Raw genomic sequence first — 20,548 nt, 5'->3', positions numbered from 1 at the left:
TATAGAACATGTTAACATTAATAAGACATGACTGTTTTCATCCTCTACAGGCAACGGAGTCTGTGATCTGAGCGAGAAGCAGAGCAGCCTGCAGTCTGTGAAGAACAGCAGGCGAAGCAGGAAGAGGACTGGATCATCATCTGTGCAGAGAAGGATCAAAGAGGGCTGCTGATGGCTGGCTTTCTGGATAACTTCCGCTGGCCAGAGTGCGAATGCATTGACTGGCGGGAGAGGAGGAATACAGCAGCTTCTATTGTCTCTGGAGTTCTGGTCAGTGGCTCTACAGATAGAGACTGGATGAATGACAGAAAAAGTGTTGCAGCAGAAATATTTGACTGTGGCTGTCTAAGTGTAAGATTTGTAATGTTTTGTTTTTAGTAATCCTCTATCTCTCCATATTCTCTCTTTACACCAGCTTTCCCCAACATTACAATATATAAGAGAGTCAGTGATGGAACTGCATGTCACTATTCAGATATCTCAAAAGGCAACTCTGTGTTTTCTTGTCCTAGTTCTTCACAGGCTGGTGGATCATGATTGACGCAGCAGTTGCGTATCCATCACAGGGCCAGATGAACCATGCATTCCACACATGTGGCGTCTTCTCCACATTAGCATTCTTCATGTAAGTGCTGGACACTTGCAGGTTGTAGATCTGTCGGTCTGTCAGAGTGAGAAACAGGGTGCGCAGGTTTCAATTCCTTGAAGCAGCGCCTCCAACAAAACAGTTAGCGATGTTCGGAAATGGAAAATTTGAATTCAAAGTATTGCATTTAATTTTGAAGAGTCTTCCATATGTGTCATCTGCTGTAAACAGTAACATTAGTTATAACCTTTTGCTGTGGGTAGACAGTAGATGGGAAGCTCAGCAACTCAGAATGGGCAAGTGTCAACGGAAGACATCAAGAAAGTCTTTATTTGCTTGTTATTTGGTTTATCTATCCATAATTATTTTTGGTCGCTTTTCAGGGTCCATGCATAGACAGATCATGACACCAGGGGGTTTTCTGCATAGAGGTGGCGCTGAGCTATCTACCTTGCTGTAACTGCCCATCAGGGACTAGAAAGCAAACGCGACGAGGCAGGGATGATTTCCTTGGTTAACACTACACCTGGCATTCTATTGGTTGGAAAATGTTGTCCCTGCTCACAATCAGCAAGCAGAGGAGACATTTCATGAGCACATAGAAGCAACCTGAGTGTGAGCAGAAGGGCTGGAGCAAAGGAAACCTGTGCAAGCAACAAAATATCTGAGTGCAAGCAAACAGTTTGAGCAGAAACACAAGCTGGGCAAACGCTCATTAGAATGTGGAGACAGGGTTGGGGACTCTGCACCACCGTCTGCTCCACACCACCGTCTGCTCCACACCACCGTCTGCTCCACACCACCGTCTGCTCCACACCACCGTCTGCTCCACTGTGATGCTCGCTCTGCCAGTGCTGAGAGTTTTGTAGCGATAGGGATGGCCCACATTACCCATCATGCCTGCCTGGTGCCTAGTGCTGTACTGTGGTCTGTTATGTTTGCTCACAATGGACGAAGAATGGCAGATTTGAGAAGTTGAGATGAGGTGTTTAACAATACGATACTCCTCATTTCACTACAAAAACCTAAATAAGGTGGGTAAGTAAGTATCACAATATTAAACTGTTTAAAAAGTACAAATGTCAGAAGATAGCAGGTAGTACTCACCCGTCTAAGTTTTCACGTCTCCAGTCTAATCTGGAGCGCACAGCTGATTGTTCCTGGTTTGTTTACATGACATAATGGAACACTTGCTGTTAGGTCCGAAGGTTAGATTACATTTCATTGTCAATTAATGAAAGTGATATTGTGTGACTCCAAATAAAAATAATGATAATAGTAATAAATTTAGTTATTCTTAATACTTGTCATTGGTACCATCTGGCACCTCTCATTTCACTGCTGCTGGGTTTTCTAAAGTGACTCTGGTACTCAGAAACACTCCACAGGGTCACCAAAATCAACACTACATTATAGTTCCTCGAGTGGCTTTAAAATGCACAATTAATCAGAAATGGATTTTCTTGAATGTGATGAGAAGATATTGTTTGTTATCAATTGCAACTGCACTTTTCCTGCTGTAAGCCAAATTGCCTTCAGTGTTTTATTTCTCAGTTTATAGGGATACAAAGGCTACAGAGCATGAGGTGAAGATATATTAGATCTAATGCTGTGGTGTTTATTGAGACAGGTGTGTGCACATCTGGAAAGCAATGAAGCCGAAAGAAAGTGTTCCCTTATGCTTTTTTTTTTTATCCGAGGAAGGGCTTTATGGGAGGAAGTAGAAGTTGAAATCCTTGATATAAAAAGACCTCCTGAAGATAAGAAAAAACTGAGGGAGGGTTTTTGAGCAATCTTAGAACTTTGGACAATTTATTCTCATAATCAGGATACAAACTGTTTGCGTGCAGATGGTGTAACAGTTACTCATGATGAGTAGTGAAGGATGACACATACTGAAAGAAACTGAACAAAAACAAATTTCTAAATATGGCAAGGAACGTGGGCGCTGCACTGAATTCAACATTAACTTGTTAATTATGGCTGACTTTAAATATCAATGATGAATAACTTGTAATCTGACAATTGTGTACATCTGTACAGCTACCATTATAGTGTCCCTTCCAGCATTAGATAAGTTTAATTTGATGTTTTCCTGAGGTTACCTTGACAGCATTTGAGACATTTCCCATTTGGTCACTGGCTTATTATTCAACCTACAGAAAGCAAAAATGTGCTCACTGAGACTCAGTAAAGAGATCACATCCAAAATGTAGCCAGCGCTGTTAGAACAGAAAAGGAGCATTAAGTGCTAGAAAGACAATTTTTTTTTTAATTGCCTTAAAGGTATAATATGCAGGAATTAAAAAAAACGAAACAATGCATGGACTCATACAGAAATAATCCCTCTCAATCATCTCCTTAGCTCCGTCAGATATGAAGCGGGTGTATTTGACGGATGAGCGCGGGTTGTTACATTGCTGTATGTTTTTATGCATGTGTGCTGCATTGTTCCCCTGCGCCTCTCTTCTTCATTCACAGCTGGCTTTACCAATGCGATCGCTCCCCCCCTCCCCCGCTCAATGAGTCGAATATGAGTGGCCAACTTTGAATTCAGGTTATTTACAAACCTCAACAGACAAATCTTGTTGTTCTGTAGTTTCAACAATAGGAAGAACTCGGCGTTCAACTGACTCCATAGTGTAGACCATTGACTCTTGAGGACTGAAACCTCTCTCGTGTAACTGTTGACCGTGTCTTTTTTTCAGGATAAATGCAGTTTCTAATGGCCAGGTGAGAGGGGACGCATATGGAGAGGGCTGCCTTGGCAGGACAGGTGTGTTTCTCTAAATGTGTGTGTTTGTGTGTCTATTTCTGTAAAACGATACATGATATTCTAACAAGCTAAGCTGATGACGTAACGACCAGCAGAGTTTTACCAGCAGGTGAGCAGGGAGCTCAGTCACTGGCAGCATGGAGGGTATGGAAAGCCAACAGTGCCATTAAAAGCCTCTATTTTCACACAAATAATGTTATAACCCAAAAAGTGACGCTTTTTACGCCTCTCTGCCTTCATTGTCTTTTAAAATAACCTCTTTGAATTATTTTAGTTTTAATATAATTATTGGGTTCTGTCACTGCAAGAGGTGGGCGCTTAATTCACTGATGTTTGACAAAATCTTACAGTTCAGACTATCACATAATGGTTGGCCTGAGAATATGATCACCATACCTTGTCTTTTAAAGTTACCTAAATTAATGTTTTCATTGAACCTGAGCCATCCCTGGATATCCTCTCTTTCACCATATCCTCTCCCTGTGGTGTGACTGGACTGCTGGCCCCCCGGAGATACTTGTAATGCGCTCCCAAGTAATGTTTGTAGTATTTAGTATCAAATTCACAGCAATAAGCTACCTTTGGCAGATTTTCAGGTCTAAATCATCGCAATTGTATAATTAAAGAAAATATTACACAAATTTATTTTCCCCAATACCTTATTCAATTTGTGTAGAGCCAAACTATATTGCTTTAAAAAAGTAGGAAACACATTTGTGTATATTATATGACCATTTCATTGCTTATTTAATTACTTACAATACTTCACACGTTTTCTTTAAACATAAGCCACCAAAAATGTCATATGTTTCTGTTAAACGTATGGTGACCGTACATGGAGATAATCTAAATTACATCAGTTGAATGTTAATAAAATAGCTTGCTCCGATGATATATAAAGGCTTTTGTCTAGGGATTTGCCCACCGTGACAATAGGCAGGTTCAATCACGATGCTTTGGTCTATTTCTGCCAAGTGAGCCATCTCTAAAAGACTCAGCAGAATTCCCTTTAAATTTCTCACAAACTGTACAGTAAAACCATAATGAACCTTTGTATGGTCATAGCCAGGGTCATCGTGTGGGAATCCATTGGAAATGTAAGATAACCTATGAGGGAAAGGTTTAACTTTTAAATAAAAAAAACAGTACAGTAGAATGAATTCAAATTTTATTATAATTGGATTTCATATAATGTGCAATATGATAATATTTTAACATGGTATATCAAATTACATACATTATTGGTTCTTTTTTTGGGGGGGGGGCTTTTCCACCCTTTTTGGCCGCTCCAAGCACCTGTACCTTAACATCACAAATAGAATAGCATGAAAATCCAAGACAATCCAATCGATGGCTCCCTTGACTACAATATACTAAACCATTGTGACCAGGCGTGCCTTTATCTCTGTTGACAATCCTCTAGACAATTCAATTCAGTTTATTTTGTATAGCCCAAAATCACAAATGACAAATTTGCCTCAGGGCTTTACAATCTGTACACATGCGACATCCTCTGTCCCGGAACCCTCACATCGGCACAGGAAAAACTCCCCTAAAACAGCAGACTTCTTCTATCATCAGAGCAATCCCTTTTTGTTAACATTCAACTAAATCTAGGTAGCCTTATCTAAATGTATGGTCAGCATTCGTTAAACAGAAAACATAATCCATGTACTCACAGACATTGCTGTGACAGGAGTTGAAGAAACACAACGACATCATCACCCAATTACAAACATCCCTACCAAGAAAAAGAAGAGAAGTTTTGGAAAATAAAGAATTGACATGGCTTTGATAATCATTGTAAATTGTTCTATTGTCTTATGCAGCTTGCAAATACTGCTCATAAGCCCTCATAAGTAGCCCATGTACTCATACTCGCAAAACTATTCCGATACAACCGATACCACTACAGCGACATGACGTCAGCGTCTTGTCAGTTATAAGCCGCCCAGCTGCAAACAATATACAGGCTTAATCCTTTAGATCAGGGAGTCCCCTGTCCACCTGTCCAGAAAGGTTAGCAGCATGTTGTTTGTCCACTTTGTCTGCGCCACATGAATGAGCTTATCTTAGGAATACTTAAATGTTTCTACGTTCTTACGTGGTTTTAGCAGCTTGTTACTCCCCCCTATGGTTTGATAAATAATGTTGTACTGCAACGTGCAGTTCAATACTAGCAAGGCAGAGTACAAGACAGTACTGCTGCCCCTCTCACATGATACTGTTGGCTTCAGTGTGTGAGGACTGGTGAGTCTTCTTCCAGCTAAATGAATACAATTATAATGAATACAAATGCAATTGATAAAACAATGTGTGTATCGCATGGTTACGCCATATTCATGCACTGGTTAAAAGAAGCCATGGTAGTCTACATTATAGTATCCATAAATAATAGTCTTATTTTAGAATTGGAACATACATCGAATTCTCTCCAATAGTTCATTTAAAAACCCTTTTGCCCAGACAAAATTGTGTGTCAGGACTAATCGCATGTCTGATTTGATTGGCCTAAGATCAAAAGGAATATACAGTTCAGCTGTCAGAGTGTGAAGACTAGCCGGTGAGCTAATGAAAGTGATAAGCATGTGTATGTCTTTGCAGGAGCTCGTCTCTGGCTGTTTATTGGCTTCATGATGATGTTTGGCTCGCTCATTGCCTCTATCTGGATTCTGTTCGGTGGCTATGTGGTGGCAAGTAAGTGCCCCCCCTATGAGTGTCCGTCACACACTCTACACACTCTACACTGCGCTTTCTTGGGTCCTCAGCAACACACCTCTCATGACATAGTTGAGTCTCACACTCCTAACGTTCAGAAACACAGGTGAAATAGGCCACACAGTTCACAGGGAAAAACCCCAGTGACACATCCTACCGTTACAGCTATAGATTTCTTATGATGTTCTGATATGAAAAGTATTGAATTATGTTACAATTCTAGCTCTTTGTACACTGAAATAACTTAATTTTGAAAGATACTAAATTGTATAATACTGGGGCAGCGTTACCAAAGAAGGGCTTCATCTTCTTCAGACTTGTGTCATTTAAGGCATTCACTCACACAGATGTTTTTGAAATAAATTTTGTCTGGATGAGTCCGTGAGAGCTTTTTCCATATAACTTGTGGACGGTGATGACACACTCTGCTTGTTGACTCTATGGAAGTGAAAAGTCACCCACAGTAACGTCATAGCCACACACACTTACATGGCTCTTCTGCTGACAGCACGGAGTATTGTATTTTTAGCTAAACAGCTAACGTTAACAATGTTGCACTGACTTGATTTTGATGCGTTTAAGCTTTACTCAGTAAAACTGAGTATTGAGCGAAGGAAGATTAAAGCGTGCTATCATGATGCGGCTGTGGCTATCATGATGTGTTCAAATTAAATCTGGTAAAATGTAGTTTTTGGGGAGAAATGTATTAAAATATAAAGGCAGGGTCGATCATTTTTTTTTATTGAAATTCCCTTCACATCCTGACAGCGGTCAATGAGTCAAATGCTCTGACAAAAAAAAAGAGAAAATATCCTGCATCTGTCCAAGGACTGACATAAGCTCGTCCAATTATTAATTTGGCCAGAAAGTAATGATTGGATGGGCCATCTGCCGGTCTACCTACCTGTCTACCTATCTACCTGTCTACCTTCCTGTCTGTCTACCTAACTGTCTGTCTACCTACCTGCCTGTGTGTATTCTGCCCATGCTCTCATTGTTTGTCACAGGAGTCCTCCACAAGCTGCTAGTTTAACGGCTGTGTGTACTAACAGCAGACATGTTGGTTGTTTACATTCATATGATTTTGGGGGCGTGTCTTTGAGGGAGGCCTGAAGAGAAGGGTTGTCCACTGAAAAGCCCAATGAAATGAAAAAGAACAGGACCCAATCTTGATTTGCATGAATACATTTTCTAAACTAGTCATCTCCTCACTCAGGAGGAGTCAGAGCAGTCGCCCTGCAGAGAAACCTCAAGTCATTCCTTCAGTTAGTACTCAAAGATCAATCCCACACTGTAGGGTTAAGAAAAAAGATTGTCTTATCAGTATAAAGCTTTGCTCTATTGCTCAGCTCTTTCAAACACCACCCTTTGATACAAGTCCCTGCCAACAGTCTCGACTGAATAAACTGCTACATACCTGTGAGGTGTACAGTGCATCTGGGAAGTATTCACAGCGCTTCACGTTTTCCACATTTTGTTATGTTACAGCCTTATTCCAAAATGGATTAAATTCATTTTTTTCCTCAAAGTTATACACACAATACCCCATAATGATAAAGTGAAAAAAGTGTGTTTAAAATTTTTGCAATTCTATTAAAAATAAAGAACGAAAATATAACACGCACATAAGTATTCACAGCCTTTGCTCAATACTTTGTTGAAGCACCTTTGGCATCAATTACAGCCTCAAGTCTTTTTGAGTATTATGCTAGAAGCTTGGCACACCTATTTTTGGGCAGTTTCTCCCATTCTTCTTTGCAGGACCTCTCAAGCTCCATCAGGTTGGATGGGGAGCGTCGGTGCACAGCCATTTTCAGATCTCTCCAGAGATGTTCAATCGGGTTCAAGTCTGGGCCACTCAAGGAAATTCACAGAGTTGTCCCGAAGCCACTCCTTTGTTATCTTGGCTGTGTGCTTAGGGTCGTTGTCCTGTTGGAAGATGAACCTTCGCCCCAATCTGAGGTCCAGAGCGCTCTCGAGCAGGTTTTCATCAAGGATGTCTCTGTACATTGCTGCATTCATCTTTCCCTCGATCCTGACTAGTCTCCCAGTTCCTGCCGCCTAAAAACATCCCCACAGCATGATGCTGCCACCACCATGCTTCACTGTAGGGATGGTATTGGCCAGGTGATGAGTGGTGCCTGGTTTCCTGCAGATATGACGCTTGGCATTCAGGCCAAAGAGTTCAATCTTTGTTTCATCAGACCAGATAATTTTGTTTCTCATGGTCTGAGAGTCCTTCAGGTGCCTTTTGGCAAACTCCAGGCGGGCTGTCATGTGCCTTTTACTGAGGAGTGGCTTCCGTCTGGCCACTCTACCATACAGGCCTGATTGGTGGAGTGCTGCAGAGATGGTTGTCCTTCTGGAAGGTTCTCCTCTCTTCACAGAGCAACGCTGGAGCTCTGTCAGAGTGACCATCGGGTTCTTGGTCACCTCCCTGACTAAGGCCCTTCTCCCCCGATCGCTCAGTTTGGCCGGGCGGCCAACTCTAGGAAGAGTCCTGGTGGTTCCAAACTTCTTCCATTTACAGATGATGGAGGCCACTGTGCTCATTGGGACCTTCAATGCTGCAGACATTTGTCTGTACCCTTCCCCAGATCTGTGCCTAGATACAATCCTGTCTCGGAGGTCTACAGACAATTCCTTGGACATCATGGCTTGGTTTGTGCTCTGACATGCACTGTCAACTGTGGGACCTTATATAGACAGGTGGTGTGTGCCTTTCCAAATCATGTCCAATCAACTGAATTTACCACAGGTGGACTCCAATCAAGTTGTAGAAACATCTCAAGGATGATCAGTGGAAACAGGATGCACCTGAGCTCAATTTTGAGTGTCATGGCAAAGACTGTGAATACTTATGTACATGTGATTTTCTTCGTTTTTTATTTTTAATAGATTTGCAAAAATTTCAAAAAAACTTTTTTCATGTTATCACTATGGGGTTTTGTGTGTAGAAGGAAAAAAAAAAAAATTTAATCCATTTTGGAATAAGGCTGTAACATAACAAAATGTGGAAAAAGTGAAACGCTGTGAATACTTTCCGGATGCACTGTAAATGCTCTGTGACAGTCTCAGAAGGGCGTAGAGCATATATATATAGGGATGCTTCAATATTAATATTGGATATCAGTCAGGATACTGACTCAAACAGCTGCATCGGGTATTAGTGTCAATGGGGCAGCTCCATTTGATTTAGTTATATGATGTTAACGTTTGATAACACATGCATGTTACTTCATGTGTCAGTAGCATGCCGTTAGGCTGCTAGCTGAGGGAGCCTACAAACATGTGTAGGTATTTTGAGCTTGCTACGCCAGCAACTAAATGGCTACTTGCAATATCTGCAAACCCGGTGTTTTATGAGTTGGCAGTAGGACTGAAATACATATTGCAAGCAACTTAATCAAGCACCTCCAGAGGCTTCAAGCTGAAGGATTCAACAAGTTCAACTAACCAAAAAGAGGACGATTGGACAACAAGCAGTTAACTTTGTTGGCTGTATTGCAAATATGCATGAAACTTCCCAGTGGATTTCCCCGCCTGTTCCAACACTATATAATTTTTCTAAGAACTCTTTACATGAATTGTATAAGAGGATGTGCGAACATTTATCAGAAGATTTAAATCATGTACAAGCCATGAGCTTTACCACAGATATCTGGAACTCTGACGTGTGCACCATATCCCTTTTAAGTTTAACAGTATGCTTGTATGTCTCACAGTGTGGTGCTTCAAGTAAAAGCATTGCACTGACCAAGGAAGAATTATGGAGCACCATAGCTGGAGCATCAGAGACAGCAGCAGTGTAGTAAGCGAGAGACTGTTCAATACAATCTCCAACATAGTGGATGAAAAGAGGAACAGACTAACAACAGAGAGAGCAGATACGATTGTTCTCTTTAAAAATAACCTGTAAAAGCTGCTTAAGTGAGCATTTAAGCAACTACAGGTCACTGAGTGGTCGATTGGTTCACCTGCTACTGGATCACAGGCGAAGTACTGTGTAGCTTTACTTTTCCCTTGTTTGTTTGACTTTATTTTCCTTATTTTTCAGTTTCTGTTGTTCTTTGTTGTCTTCAGAATTTAAATTCCTATTTGGAATTTTTCATTTGCTACATTTTTGTTCTTATTTGTATTGTTTTCTTGCTCTTTACGTGAGCGTGTTTGGCAATTGACAGAGATACTCATTCATATATGAGAAGGAAGTGTGAGGATTGGAAGCTAAGCTAACTTTGCCAGACCCCTGGTTAACAAGTTATGAATTGGCCTCCTAAAAAGCTCCATGCTTCTCACTGCACCGAGCGGATTGAACTGAGGACTTTTCCCATCATGTACTGGGCAAAGGGCAAGAAAATACACTGCCATTGAGGCCTCTAACTATTAAGCAAGGAATGTCTGTCTGTATGTGTTTTCTTCACATATCTCGAGAACCGTTGATCTTATCTAATTCACATGTGGAAGGCCTTTGCTCGGTACCCCATGGAGGACTTTGTCCATTCTAGTGCATTTTGGACATGCAACATGTTCAATATTAATAGACCTTTAATTAATACACTCACAGCACTCAGTGTAGCAGCATTAGGGCGGCGTTTCAGGGGTCTGCAGACCTGCAGTCCTCTTTGGCTGCTGGATGCTGATGTAGCCTGCTAATGCAACATGGATGCTGGATAATGTTACATCCTGACTTTTTTCCACTTTCCTGGAGTCAACGAGAACGTGCAGATAGGCAACAGGAACGGCGTCACTCTGCCATGTAACTTAAATTGTGTGCGTTTTTGCCATAACAACTAATAACTTAAACGCCGGCAAAAACTCTGCTAAGCCATCTCTGCTGCATGATCTGTGAGTCTTTCAGCTGTGTTCAAAATATCAAGTATGAATCACTGAAGGATGCCAAGAGACGACTGGGTTGGTTTAAAACCTGTCTCACCCTCTCACATCTCTGAAAAGGACCGAGCATATTTCCAAACAGGCTTTATTTGGATAAACTGACCATATATTGGAATCTAAACAGTCACTTTCTCACCTGAAAACTAATTCAAAAGTAAAAAAAGTGACATATTAACAGTACTTGAAACTTTCTTTCTGAAGTTAAACTATTAATAACAATAATACAACTATTAATACCACACAGTGAAAGTTCTGCAATCAAATGTTTACTTCAAAAGAAGAGTGAAATAGAGAAATGTATTTAAATCTGTTTTATAAATAATAATTCATCATATTTAAATGATTATATATTAAGTAAAATTGACATCTGCTTCCTAATCAGTAGCAGTAAATGTAGTACTACAATGTTTTCCTCTGAAGTAGCAGTACACACAAAGAAGTGTACAGCTGAGTTACATATTAGTGCATTTGGGGCCTTTGTATGTTATTTGAAGTTACAAAGAGTTTGAATAGTTGCATAATTCAATACTTTTCTTATCTAAACATAATGATAGATCTACAGCTGGGGCCCTTTTAATTGGTTATTTTCAACGGGCACTGCACTAGTTATTCTTAATGCTGTCAAAGAATAGACCCCACAAACAGACCAGATACCCGCGGCAGTGTAACAAAACCATAGCCGCGGATCCCGACCCGGGTCTTGGTTCTTCGGAACAGGTTGGATCCGAAGACTAAAGCACATTCCTGGTATGTGTCACAGCCAACAGGGCTCCACACTAACGCTTGCCTTCTTGCCTCGGGCAAGTGGAATGCCTCATCAGTTGTCAGACTGGATAAGTGAAAAATAAACGTGATCTTTATTTGGGGCCTATATTCTGTAAAAACGTCATTGATCACTGATAATGCTACATTGTGAACAACAGATGTGTTCAAATAGGTAAGAGCTAGTTAACCTTAGCTGTTAGCAGCCGCTGGCAGCACAGAGCTGACAGAATAGCAACATTTGGAACAACTAACTTAAACAGACATGTAGACATATTATATTGTAATACATTCCAGCGTCTCGGTGCAATTGTGACCGGCTCTTCTGCCGACAGCACGGAGTATCTCTCTAGCGCAGCCCTGCTTATGACGGACATAACAGCCAACGCCAACGGCATGGATTTGGTATTTTCTAGCTCCAAAGAGTAAAAATTAGTATTCAGCAAACGTGAATTGCATACAATGTTATCATGATGTGCATACAATGTTGTATTGTAAAATGTTGTTTTGCCACCCAACTTGAATAAATGCATTTGTTTGAAGGAGGTGTTTTCAATATAATATAAAAGAAAAAGGGAGTTATCTGTTTAACTTCCTAACACTAGCTCTAAGCAGCTCATAATACATCATTAAAACTAATAATGCTCCCAAAAAAGGTCTAAACAAAGGAAATATGAGTTATGAGTTATACAAATTAGGGAGGTATCTTCTTCCTGGTTGTAGTGTAAGGTTTGTGCATCCTAAAACCCAGAAATGAATCTGTGTGTTTTGTACTTTTCATTCCCTGGTCCCCAATTGTTTTTTTTATTTTTATGTTTTTTTGGTTAGATGCCTGAAATATGGACTGTGGTTAAAACAAGCTTAAATGAACAGTGTCTAACATTTAGGGGGATTAATTGGCAGAAATGGAATATAATATTCATAACTATATTTTAATCAGTGTATATTCACCTGAAACTAAGAATTGTTATGTTAGCATCTCCTCCGCTCTCTCTGTCAGCTCCTCCAGCTACACACACACATAGACACAAACACACACGAAGCGCGAGCTTAGACGCCGTTGTGGTGAAGTGAACCAGGTGAAGTGAAGGATACTCAAGTATACGGCAACTGCGCTTGTTTGCGTATGTGTAATAAAATCTGAGCTGTCACTCGGCTTTAACAGCTGTAGAGACTTTTGATGGAGATTGTGTCTGGACATATGTGAGCTGTACTCTTATTAATAAAGACAAAGTTATCATCACAGTCAGAGCAGCAGTGTTTTACTTGTTTAACAAACTGCATGGAGTATTTATACTGTGTTCTGTGTCCTGCATAGAGGCACAGGATCCATTTCTACTCGCAGAATGCATTCATATTTTTTATTTATCATTTGCGTATGTTCATTCATTCATTCATTATAATTTAGAGAATTATTGAAATTGTGAAGTAATTATTTAATATCCCATAATATGATTATGGTGTATTTTGAACACTGGACAATATTTATTAGGCTCAATGTTTCGGGGGACATTGAAATGATGTAGCTCATCAAAACCAATAGTCAGGAGTTATGAGCCTGACGTGAATCAATTAAATTACGTTAAATGTTGTAAAAAAAAGGTTTTGTCTCTCCTATTCTCTCTGAATTAAATTTAATCCATAATAGAAGTAAAAGATCAGATCATGAAAAGACAAATACTTCCAATTAATGAAGAAAATTGTTTGTGGTCCTTTGTTCCTCAGACTTACAAATAACATATATTTAACCAGATTGTGAATCAGAAGACAAATCAAATGTAAAACATTTGAGTGATACAGTTTAGTTTAGTCTGTAATCTGTCTTCACTTTGGTATGAAACATGAGTGATACTGAAAAGGAATCCGATCAGTCGGCTGCAGCGTCCAATCACATAACTGATGAACAATAAGGGGGATGTTGGCTATTCAAAGGCTTCAGTGAAGGCTGCTCACATGTATCCTGCTCATGGCTCCTCAGAGATCCCTCCTTGCTCCTCAGAGAAGAAATAAGATCTTTGGGACGGCCGTTAATAATGTTGGTGCAGAACATCTTCTGGTCAAGTGAGGAATGAGAAAATAAAAAAATAAGAGACTTGGGATGTACCCCTGCTTGCCAGTTGGTACGGGTGCTAATATATTAATAAAACAATACTAATGTTAGAGTATCACTCTCTGGAAAAATGGAGCACATGACTTCATTCAATTTAAATGTAAGTTTTTTACAAATGTATTTGTCAAATGAAATCATACAAGGTAATGTTACAACTTCAGTGAAGCTCCTTCAATTTGTGCATTAGCATTGGCGTTATTCACCATACAGCAATGGTGTTTTCTCTCCAGAGTCTGTTTGTCAGATCAGTATGTAGAAAAAGAGTCACAGTTGAATGGTGCTATCCGGTATTCCAGGATTTAGCCAGGTTTCACCAACGTTACATTTATCCTGTTGAAAACCATGGAGGTAATCCAGCGGCGGCCAATCAACAAACGACTGCATACAACTAAACGTGCAGCAAGCCTTATTATTTGTCCGAGTTTTGCATTAAAGGTTATCAAAAAGGCAGCAACACCACAAACACAGCCAAGAGATTAAGTTTACACCTGGCTGATGGCTGGCAGCCAGGTGTAAAGTGACACCCACCTGTCACTCAAAGCAGCCTCGCACTTAATTATAGACAACTTAAAGCCTTAATATAATATAAATGGGTGAGTTGTATGGAAATTTACTCATACAACTCAACTGTCATTCATTCATTATCCGTAACCGCTTATACTGTTCATGGTCGCGGGGGGGCTGGAGCCGATCCCAGCTGTCATTGGACAAAGGCAGGTTTCACTGTGGACTGGTCGACAGACTATCACAGGGCTGATTCATGGAGACAGACAACAGGGATATTAGCTTTAGAGAGCAAATATTTCTTGTACCAGGCTGTAAACATGTTGAACCAGCCTCAAGTGGCTATTTGAGGAACTGCAGTTTTTGGCACTTGCGTTGGCTTCGGCATGCTAGAGGAAAGGCTGTAGAATAGGTAAGCATGCAAAAATCAAATCACATCAAATAAGTTGTAAGCTTAGTGTTGGTGACGTAAAGTCATGTCACCTTAGTGACATTTGTTTATAGCCTAGCACTCGCATTTTTATTTTTTTCAAAATTCATAAAAGATGTTGTTCATTTGTGAAGATTATCTTGTTGAACAAAAATGTGTAAGTGTTACAAAGTTTGCCACAGAGCAGTAATCCAAATCCAATGGAAAGAATCCCATTGGCTTTTTAATTTGTTAACTCCTGGATTGGCCTATGAAACTGCGTCATCCCTGCAGCACTCTATTGCCTACACTTACATGCAACATCAAGACAGTCTTGACTCAACGTTAACCTGCTATCATCTTTACGGTCTATTCCTTTAGCTCTCAACCCCATCTCACAAACTACTGTCCTTAAAGTAAAGAACGATTTAGACTAACAGGACCTTCTGCAAGGACACACTGTCCTGGGAAACCATACAGAGAGAATTCTGTGGTTAAAAGACCAGAACTTTAGAAGGCACAAACTTGATTTGTCGAAGCCTCACATTAGCTTAAGCTTAATTCTGGAAGAAATTTTCCACCAACGGAATACTCTGGATTTTGTCCCCCATTTGTTACTGTGTATACTGTGTGTACTGTATGCTTTTGGGTGAGACATTCAGTCCTTACCCGCTTCAGTGGTTTGACCTGTCAAATGTGCTCAACAACCCACAATGTTCATGTTCTGTTTGGTTATCAAGCAACCTACTATTCCCCACAAGACGTATTCATCAGAAACTAAACTCCTCTCCTCTGTTGATTATGGCTCGGTCATACGTACAGAACTTTCATCGTCTCTCTGTGTTAAAGGACTCCATTAACAGACACATTAGCATCTGTTTTAAAATCCCTCTCTTACTGTTGTGTTACTGACTGTGATTTTTTTTTTTGTTACATTTCTTAGAGAAAGAAGTGGCACCTGGGCTGGCAGTGTTCTTTCAGAATGCCTTCATCTTCTTTAGGTGAGTATAACATGAAACTGGACTACAATCAACTTCATAAGCAGCAGTCAAATAGAAGAGACACATGTTGCTAGATGCCCAAAACTGGCTGTACCTCTCAAACTTGACGACAGTGATTCATGTGGATACATGTAGATAATGAAAAGTTATTACATCTCCATCCATGGACCTTCCCATCATCGCTCCTAGTCCATGTCATTGTGTCCATGGGCAAAACACTTAACCCCAAATTGCTCCATGGTGTATGAATGGGTATGGATGGTTAGATAGCCCTAATGAATAGTTGCACCTTGCATGGTAGCCCCTGTCATCAGTTTATGGATTGGTGTGAATGGGTGAATGATGACATGAAGTGTTAAAGTGCTTTGAGTGTCTGACACTCAAACTGGTAAAATAGATATCTGCAGACTGTAATCTATGCAGAGAACACTTTATTTTAGCTTTTGGTCTAAAGGACCTTCATCAGAGCATACAGGGTTCAACTGGAATGGCAGGTGTAGAAACACACTAATCACATCCTAATCATTGTATGCAGAACACCTGTGCACACCCTAGTGTTAGAGGCTGCGCCTGTTAACTATAGCTTTAAAGTGCTGAATGTAGTACTGAGAGGTTCAGTGGATGCCACACTTACTCAACACAAAAAGTATAGAACAAGGGGCTATGAAGGGGTATCAGGCAGGGAGCATCATAAAACATAGATCCCAAATTCTACTTTAAATAAATTGGATTACAGCATAACACCCATATCAGAATTACAGCTCTCATATCAAACTCCTCATTGAGGCCCAACGGCTGAAGCGTATCTGTAGTGAAAATCCAAAACAGCTCCCTTTGGCATATCTTTCTTTCCATATCCCCCCCCCCTCTTGGCAATTTAATATGTACAATGCCCTGGAATCGAAGAGAGATAGGGTGTGAATATTCATTGAAATGACGGGCAACTGGATAGTTAACATTATTTGGCCTGATGGAGCTCTTGTGCTCACTAATACTTTGTTTTAGCTTGCGTGTTTTTTACCAATATACATCTTGTCACATGGGCATTTTAATAGATAGATTACAATTTCCATGCTGCATATGATAAAACCCTGAACAGGAAAAGTCTTGCCCGATCTTGGATGTCTGTAAGGACCTGCCTTAATGTTGGCTCGTACCAGCTTATTTTATAAATTAGGACCTCTTCTATAGACAAAGAGGGGAGGATCCTTGAACTGCAGGGTAATGCTGGATCATAGGTCAAAATAGGCCGATGTTTTAGAATATGTGCCTGAGGGGTATAGGTGGTGATAGAGGAGACAGACTCTTTTCTTTTTTGACACCTTCTGTAAAAGATCAGAGCGTGATTTTGAAAAAGCAACATGGTAGGCCTCATCAATACACTGTTGAGTGTATCCTCTGTCCGAACAGCGTTTCTCATAGCCGCAGCTTTGTCAATACATTCCTCATTAGAATGACTTTAAATCTCTGTTAGACATAACTGTGTTAAAAAATAACACAGCAAAGTGGTCTTTCCTAGAAAGTCCATTAATTATTGCTTTCAAAATATGACTTAAATTAAAGTAAATACCTCTTATCCAAATTCCCTTATAAAGTAGAAGTACTATTTAAATTTTTCACCCTTTGTTTCATATGCATCTGAGCCTATATAACTGACTCCTGGGTAAACCATATTTCAAAGCTCAGGGATGAGCACTGCTGCGTAGGAAGAATGTGTTCCTATCAGTTTCTTTTTGATATAAGGTAGTGATGAGGCTGCCAACGCATAGTTCAATCCACATATCCCAAAATGACACAGGTTTATGATCATATTCAACGGAGAACCTAAGTTCAGGTTTCATACTATTGAGGAGTTTGACAAAATCATTCAGCTCATTGCAAGTGCCTTGAAAAATTTAAAAGACGTCATCTAGGTATCTGAACAATTTAAGGGTTCTATGAAAGAAGGGGTCTCTGTTAGTTTTAAAAACATAACTGTGTTAAAAAATAACACAGCAAAGTGGTCTGAGACTAGAAAGTCCATTTACTACAGTGTACTCTATTACTTCTATTATTGCTTTCAAAATATGACTTAAATTAAAGTACATACCTCTTATCCAAATTCCCTTATAAAGTAGAAGTACTATACATATATATATATTTAAATTTTTCATGTATATATATATGTATATATATATATATATACATATATATATTTGTATATATATATATGTATATATTATATGATGGTATAAAAATTATTGATGCATTTATGTGTTTATTCCTTTAATGTTGCAGCTGGTAAAGTCGAGCTAATTTTAAGTACTAGCAGTAATTTAAATGCTTCTGGGTAGTTTACTCTAAAATAGTATACACAATTCAATAGTTAATTATGTTTTGTTTAAATGAATCTGAATCTTTCAAGTAACTAAAGCAATCAGTTGAATGTAGTGCAGTAAACAGAATATTTCCCTCTGTTAACACTGTTAACATAAATCCATTTATCCTCATTAAAGTTTTTTGGGGGGAGTTTTTCCTTATCCAATGGGAGGGTCCTGGGTCAGAGGATGTTGTGTGCTGCACAGATTGTAAAGCCCTCTGAGGCAAATTAGTAAATCAATCAAATCAAATTAATTGAATTTCATAACTGTTTTTCCAACTCTAGTCAATAAATGTGTTAGCAGTTGTGAAGTGTATATTTTCTACTTAATATAATAGTTAATACTATGAACTAATAATATTTAACATCACAATTCATAATTAATTGTTAGTTGTTTTTTCTGCAGAGATCACTGTGCCCTGATTTAGTGTTTCCCCCACCCTCTCTCTCTCTAAAGCACTCTGATCTACAAGTTTGGCCGGACTGAAGATTTATGGGGTTAGAGGGTCTTATCTTATTACTGACTATCACACAATCACACTCAAACACACACAGTCTTGAAACAGTTTTTGGAACAAGTTTTTTCAAAGCTATAAAGTTTCGACCCCAGACACACACATGGATTCACAGAGGCGGCTGTGGCTCAGTGGAGAGCAGGGTCGTCCTCCAATCAGAGGATCGGCGGTTCGGCGGGCAAGACACTTAACCCCAAATTGCTCCCGCAGGCTGTTCCTGTGGTGTATGTATGTGTATGAATGTTAGTTAGGGTCCTGATGGGCAGGTGGCACCTTGCATGGTAGCTCCTGTCATCAGTGTATGAATGGGTGTGAATGGGTGAATGATTAGTAATGTAAAAGCGCTTTGAGTGGTCGGAAGAAAAGCGCTATACAAGTACAGGCCATTACCATTACAGAATGTTTTATAACCTGCATTTGCTTTTGAAATAGAAACCCATTAGTGCTGCTCCACACACACACACACACACACACACACACACACACACACACACACACACACACACACACACACACACACACACACACACACACACACACACACACATTCACACAGAGACACACACTGCATACGTTTTGTACACTCTATATCTGTGCTGTTTTTTCAAAATGTTTGAATTTAAATGAGGGAAATTCTGGTTTGTTATTGAGAACTAAGGAGCCAGTTTCACTTCATCTTGTTCTTTCTCAGATGCAGAAGTGTCAATTCATGTCATCATGTGTTTAGTATGTTGAGGGTTACAATGTAAATACACTGTAATGAATGAGAAAGTAAACACACCACCACCGGGGTGTGTTTACACTTGCTGTCTCTACTTACGCTGCTCATATTGTATGCTTGTATGTGAGATAATTTCATACACTGGATGATAATGTATTTTAGATGATAAGAGTTTTTTTCATGGGTCATTCTGCCTCAGGTGGAAGTGTGTTTTTACTAAATCTGTTTTGTCTTCTTGTACTTGCTCCTTGATAAGCTCTGCTTTCTACCAGAAAATGTTATGTAAAGTGAGGTGTAAGTATTCAGACAGTTAGATCTTTTGCCGCCATTTAAAGAATTTAGGTATATACCAAATCTTGTGAAACTATTATTAATACAGTTATGTATTATTAAAAGACTTGTACTTGCTATCATATGTAGTGTTCATATGTGTCTATTTGCATGGGCTAAAACTACTGTGGAAAAACCAGGGCTTTGGGATTATTTCCTTTTTTCCCTACACCTTTTTAATCATTTGTGTAACTTGTCAAAAGCTTTAAACGTGAAAAATAAAGACAATGTTTGCTTAAAGAATGCTGTAGATAATTATCCGTATCCATCCATTTAGCTGTCAAAGAGAAGCAGAGAACCATTTGTTTGTTAGAATGCAGCTGGAAGAGAGGGTGTGACCTGCTGTTTGAGGAGATGAAAACTGTTGGACATTGTTTCCTTTTTATAAGAACCCTTGAGAATCTGTAAAGGGGAAATGATGACTCAGCCTCCTATATACATGAGTCTACTCAAAGTGGCTTTACTCAGTGATGATACGTTTTGGGTTTTACTGAAGAAAGCCCACTGCTAAGATTTTACATGAAATGCATTCCAAGCCTGCTAATCATGTATGTCATAAATACAGCTGTCCCAATACCAAACCACATACTAATTCTAAGCAAGTTTGAGAATGTAGACTGTTCACAGTGGACAAAATTAAGTTTACTCAAAGAGAAAAGAGACATCAAGAGACCACAATTATGACAATTTTATTTTATTTCTTTTTAATTTAAAATTAAAACATTAATCATCTTGAAATCCCTAGTTTGAATAGAAACACAAGTATAAATGTAAACACTATTAAGAATAGAAAACATTTGTGAATAGAAAACACTATCATGAAAGGAAAACAATATTATAAATGTAAAGGGCATGAAGCTTGTT

At 39.4% G+C, this 20,548-nt stretch overlaps 1 protein-coding gene across 2 annotated transcripts in view; it reads left to right on the top strand.

Annotated features, from left to right (window-relative positions):
• Positions 1–20,002, top strand: part of LOC129104276 (transmembrane protein 50B) — a 23,408-nt gene extending 3,406 nt beyond the window's left edge. For both annotated transcript variants that reach the window (XM_054614871.1, XM_054614873.1), the window contains exons 2-7: positions 51–270; positions 513–625; positions 3,295–3,362; positions 5,967–6,059; positions 15,702–15,759; positions 18,576–20,002. In XM_054614871.1, coding sequence (XP_054470846.1) covers positions 172–270; positions 513–625; positions 3,295–3,362; positions 5,967–6,059; positions 15,702–15,759; positions 18,576–18,621 — 477 coding nt within the window. In that variant the 5' untranslated portion in view covers positions 51–171 and the 3' untranslated portion in view covers positions 18,622–20,002. The remainder of the gene's footprint in view (positions 1–50; positions 271–512; positions 626–3,294; positions 3,363–5,966; positions 6,060–15,701; positions 15,760–18,575) is intronic.
• The last annotated feature ends 546 nt before the right edge of the window (positions 20,003–20,548 follow it).

Source organism: Anoplopoma fimbria, chromosome 16, assembly GCF_027596085.1.
Source record: "Anoplopoma fimbria isolate UVic2021 breed Golden Eagle Sablefish chromosome 16, Afim_UVic_2022, whole genome shotgun sequence".
NCBI lineage: Eukaryota > Metazoa > Chordata > Actinopteri > Perciformes > Anoplopomatidae > Anoplopoma > Anoplopoma fimbria.
This window is presented reverse-complemented; position numbering and strand designations above follow the sequence as displayed.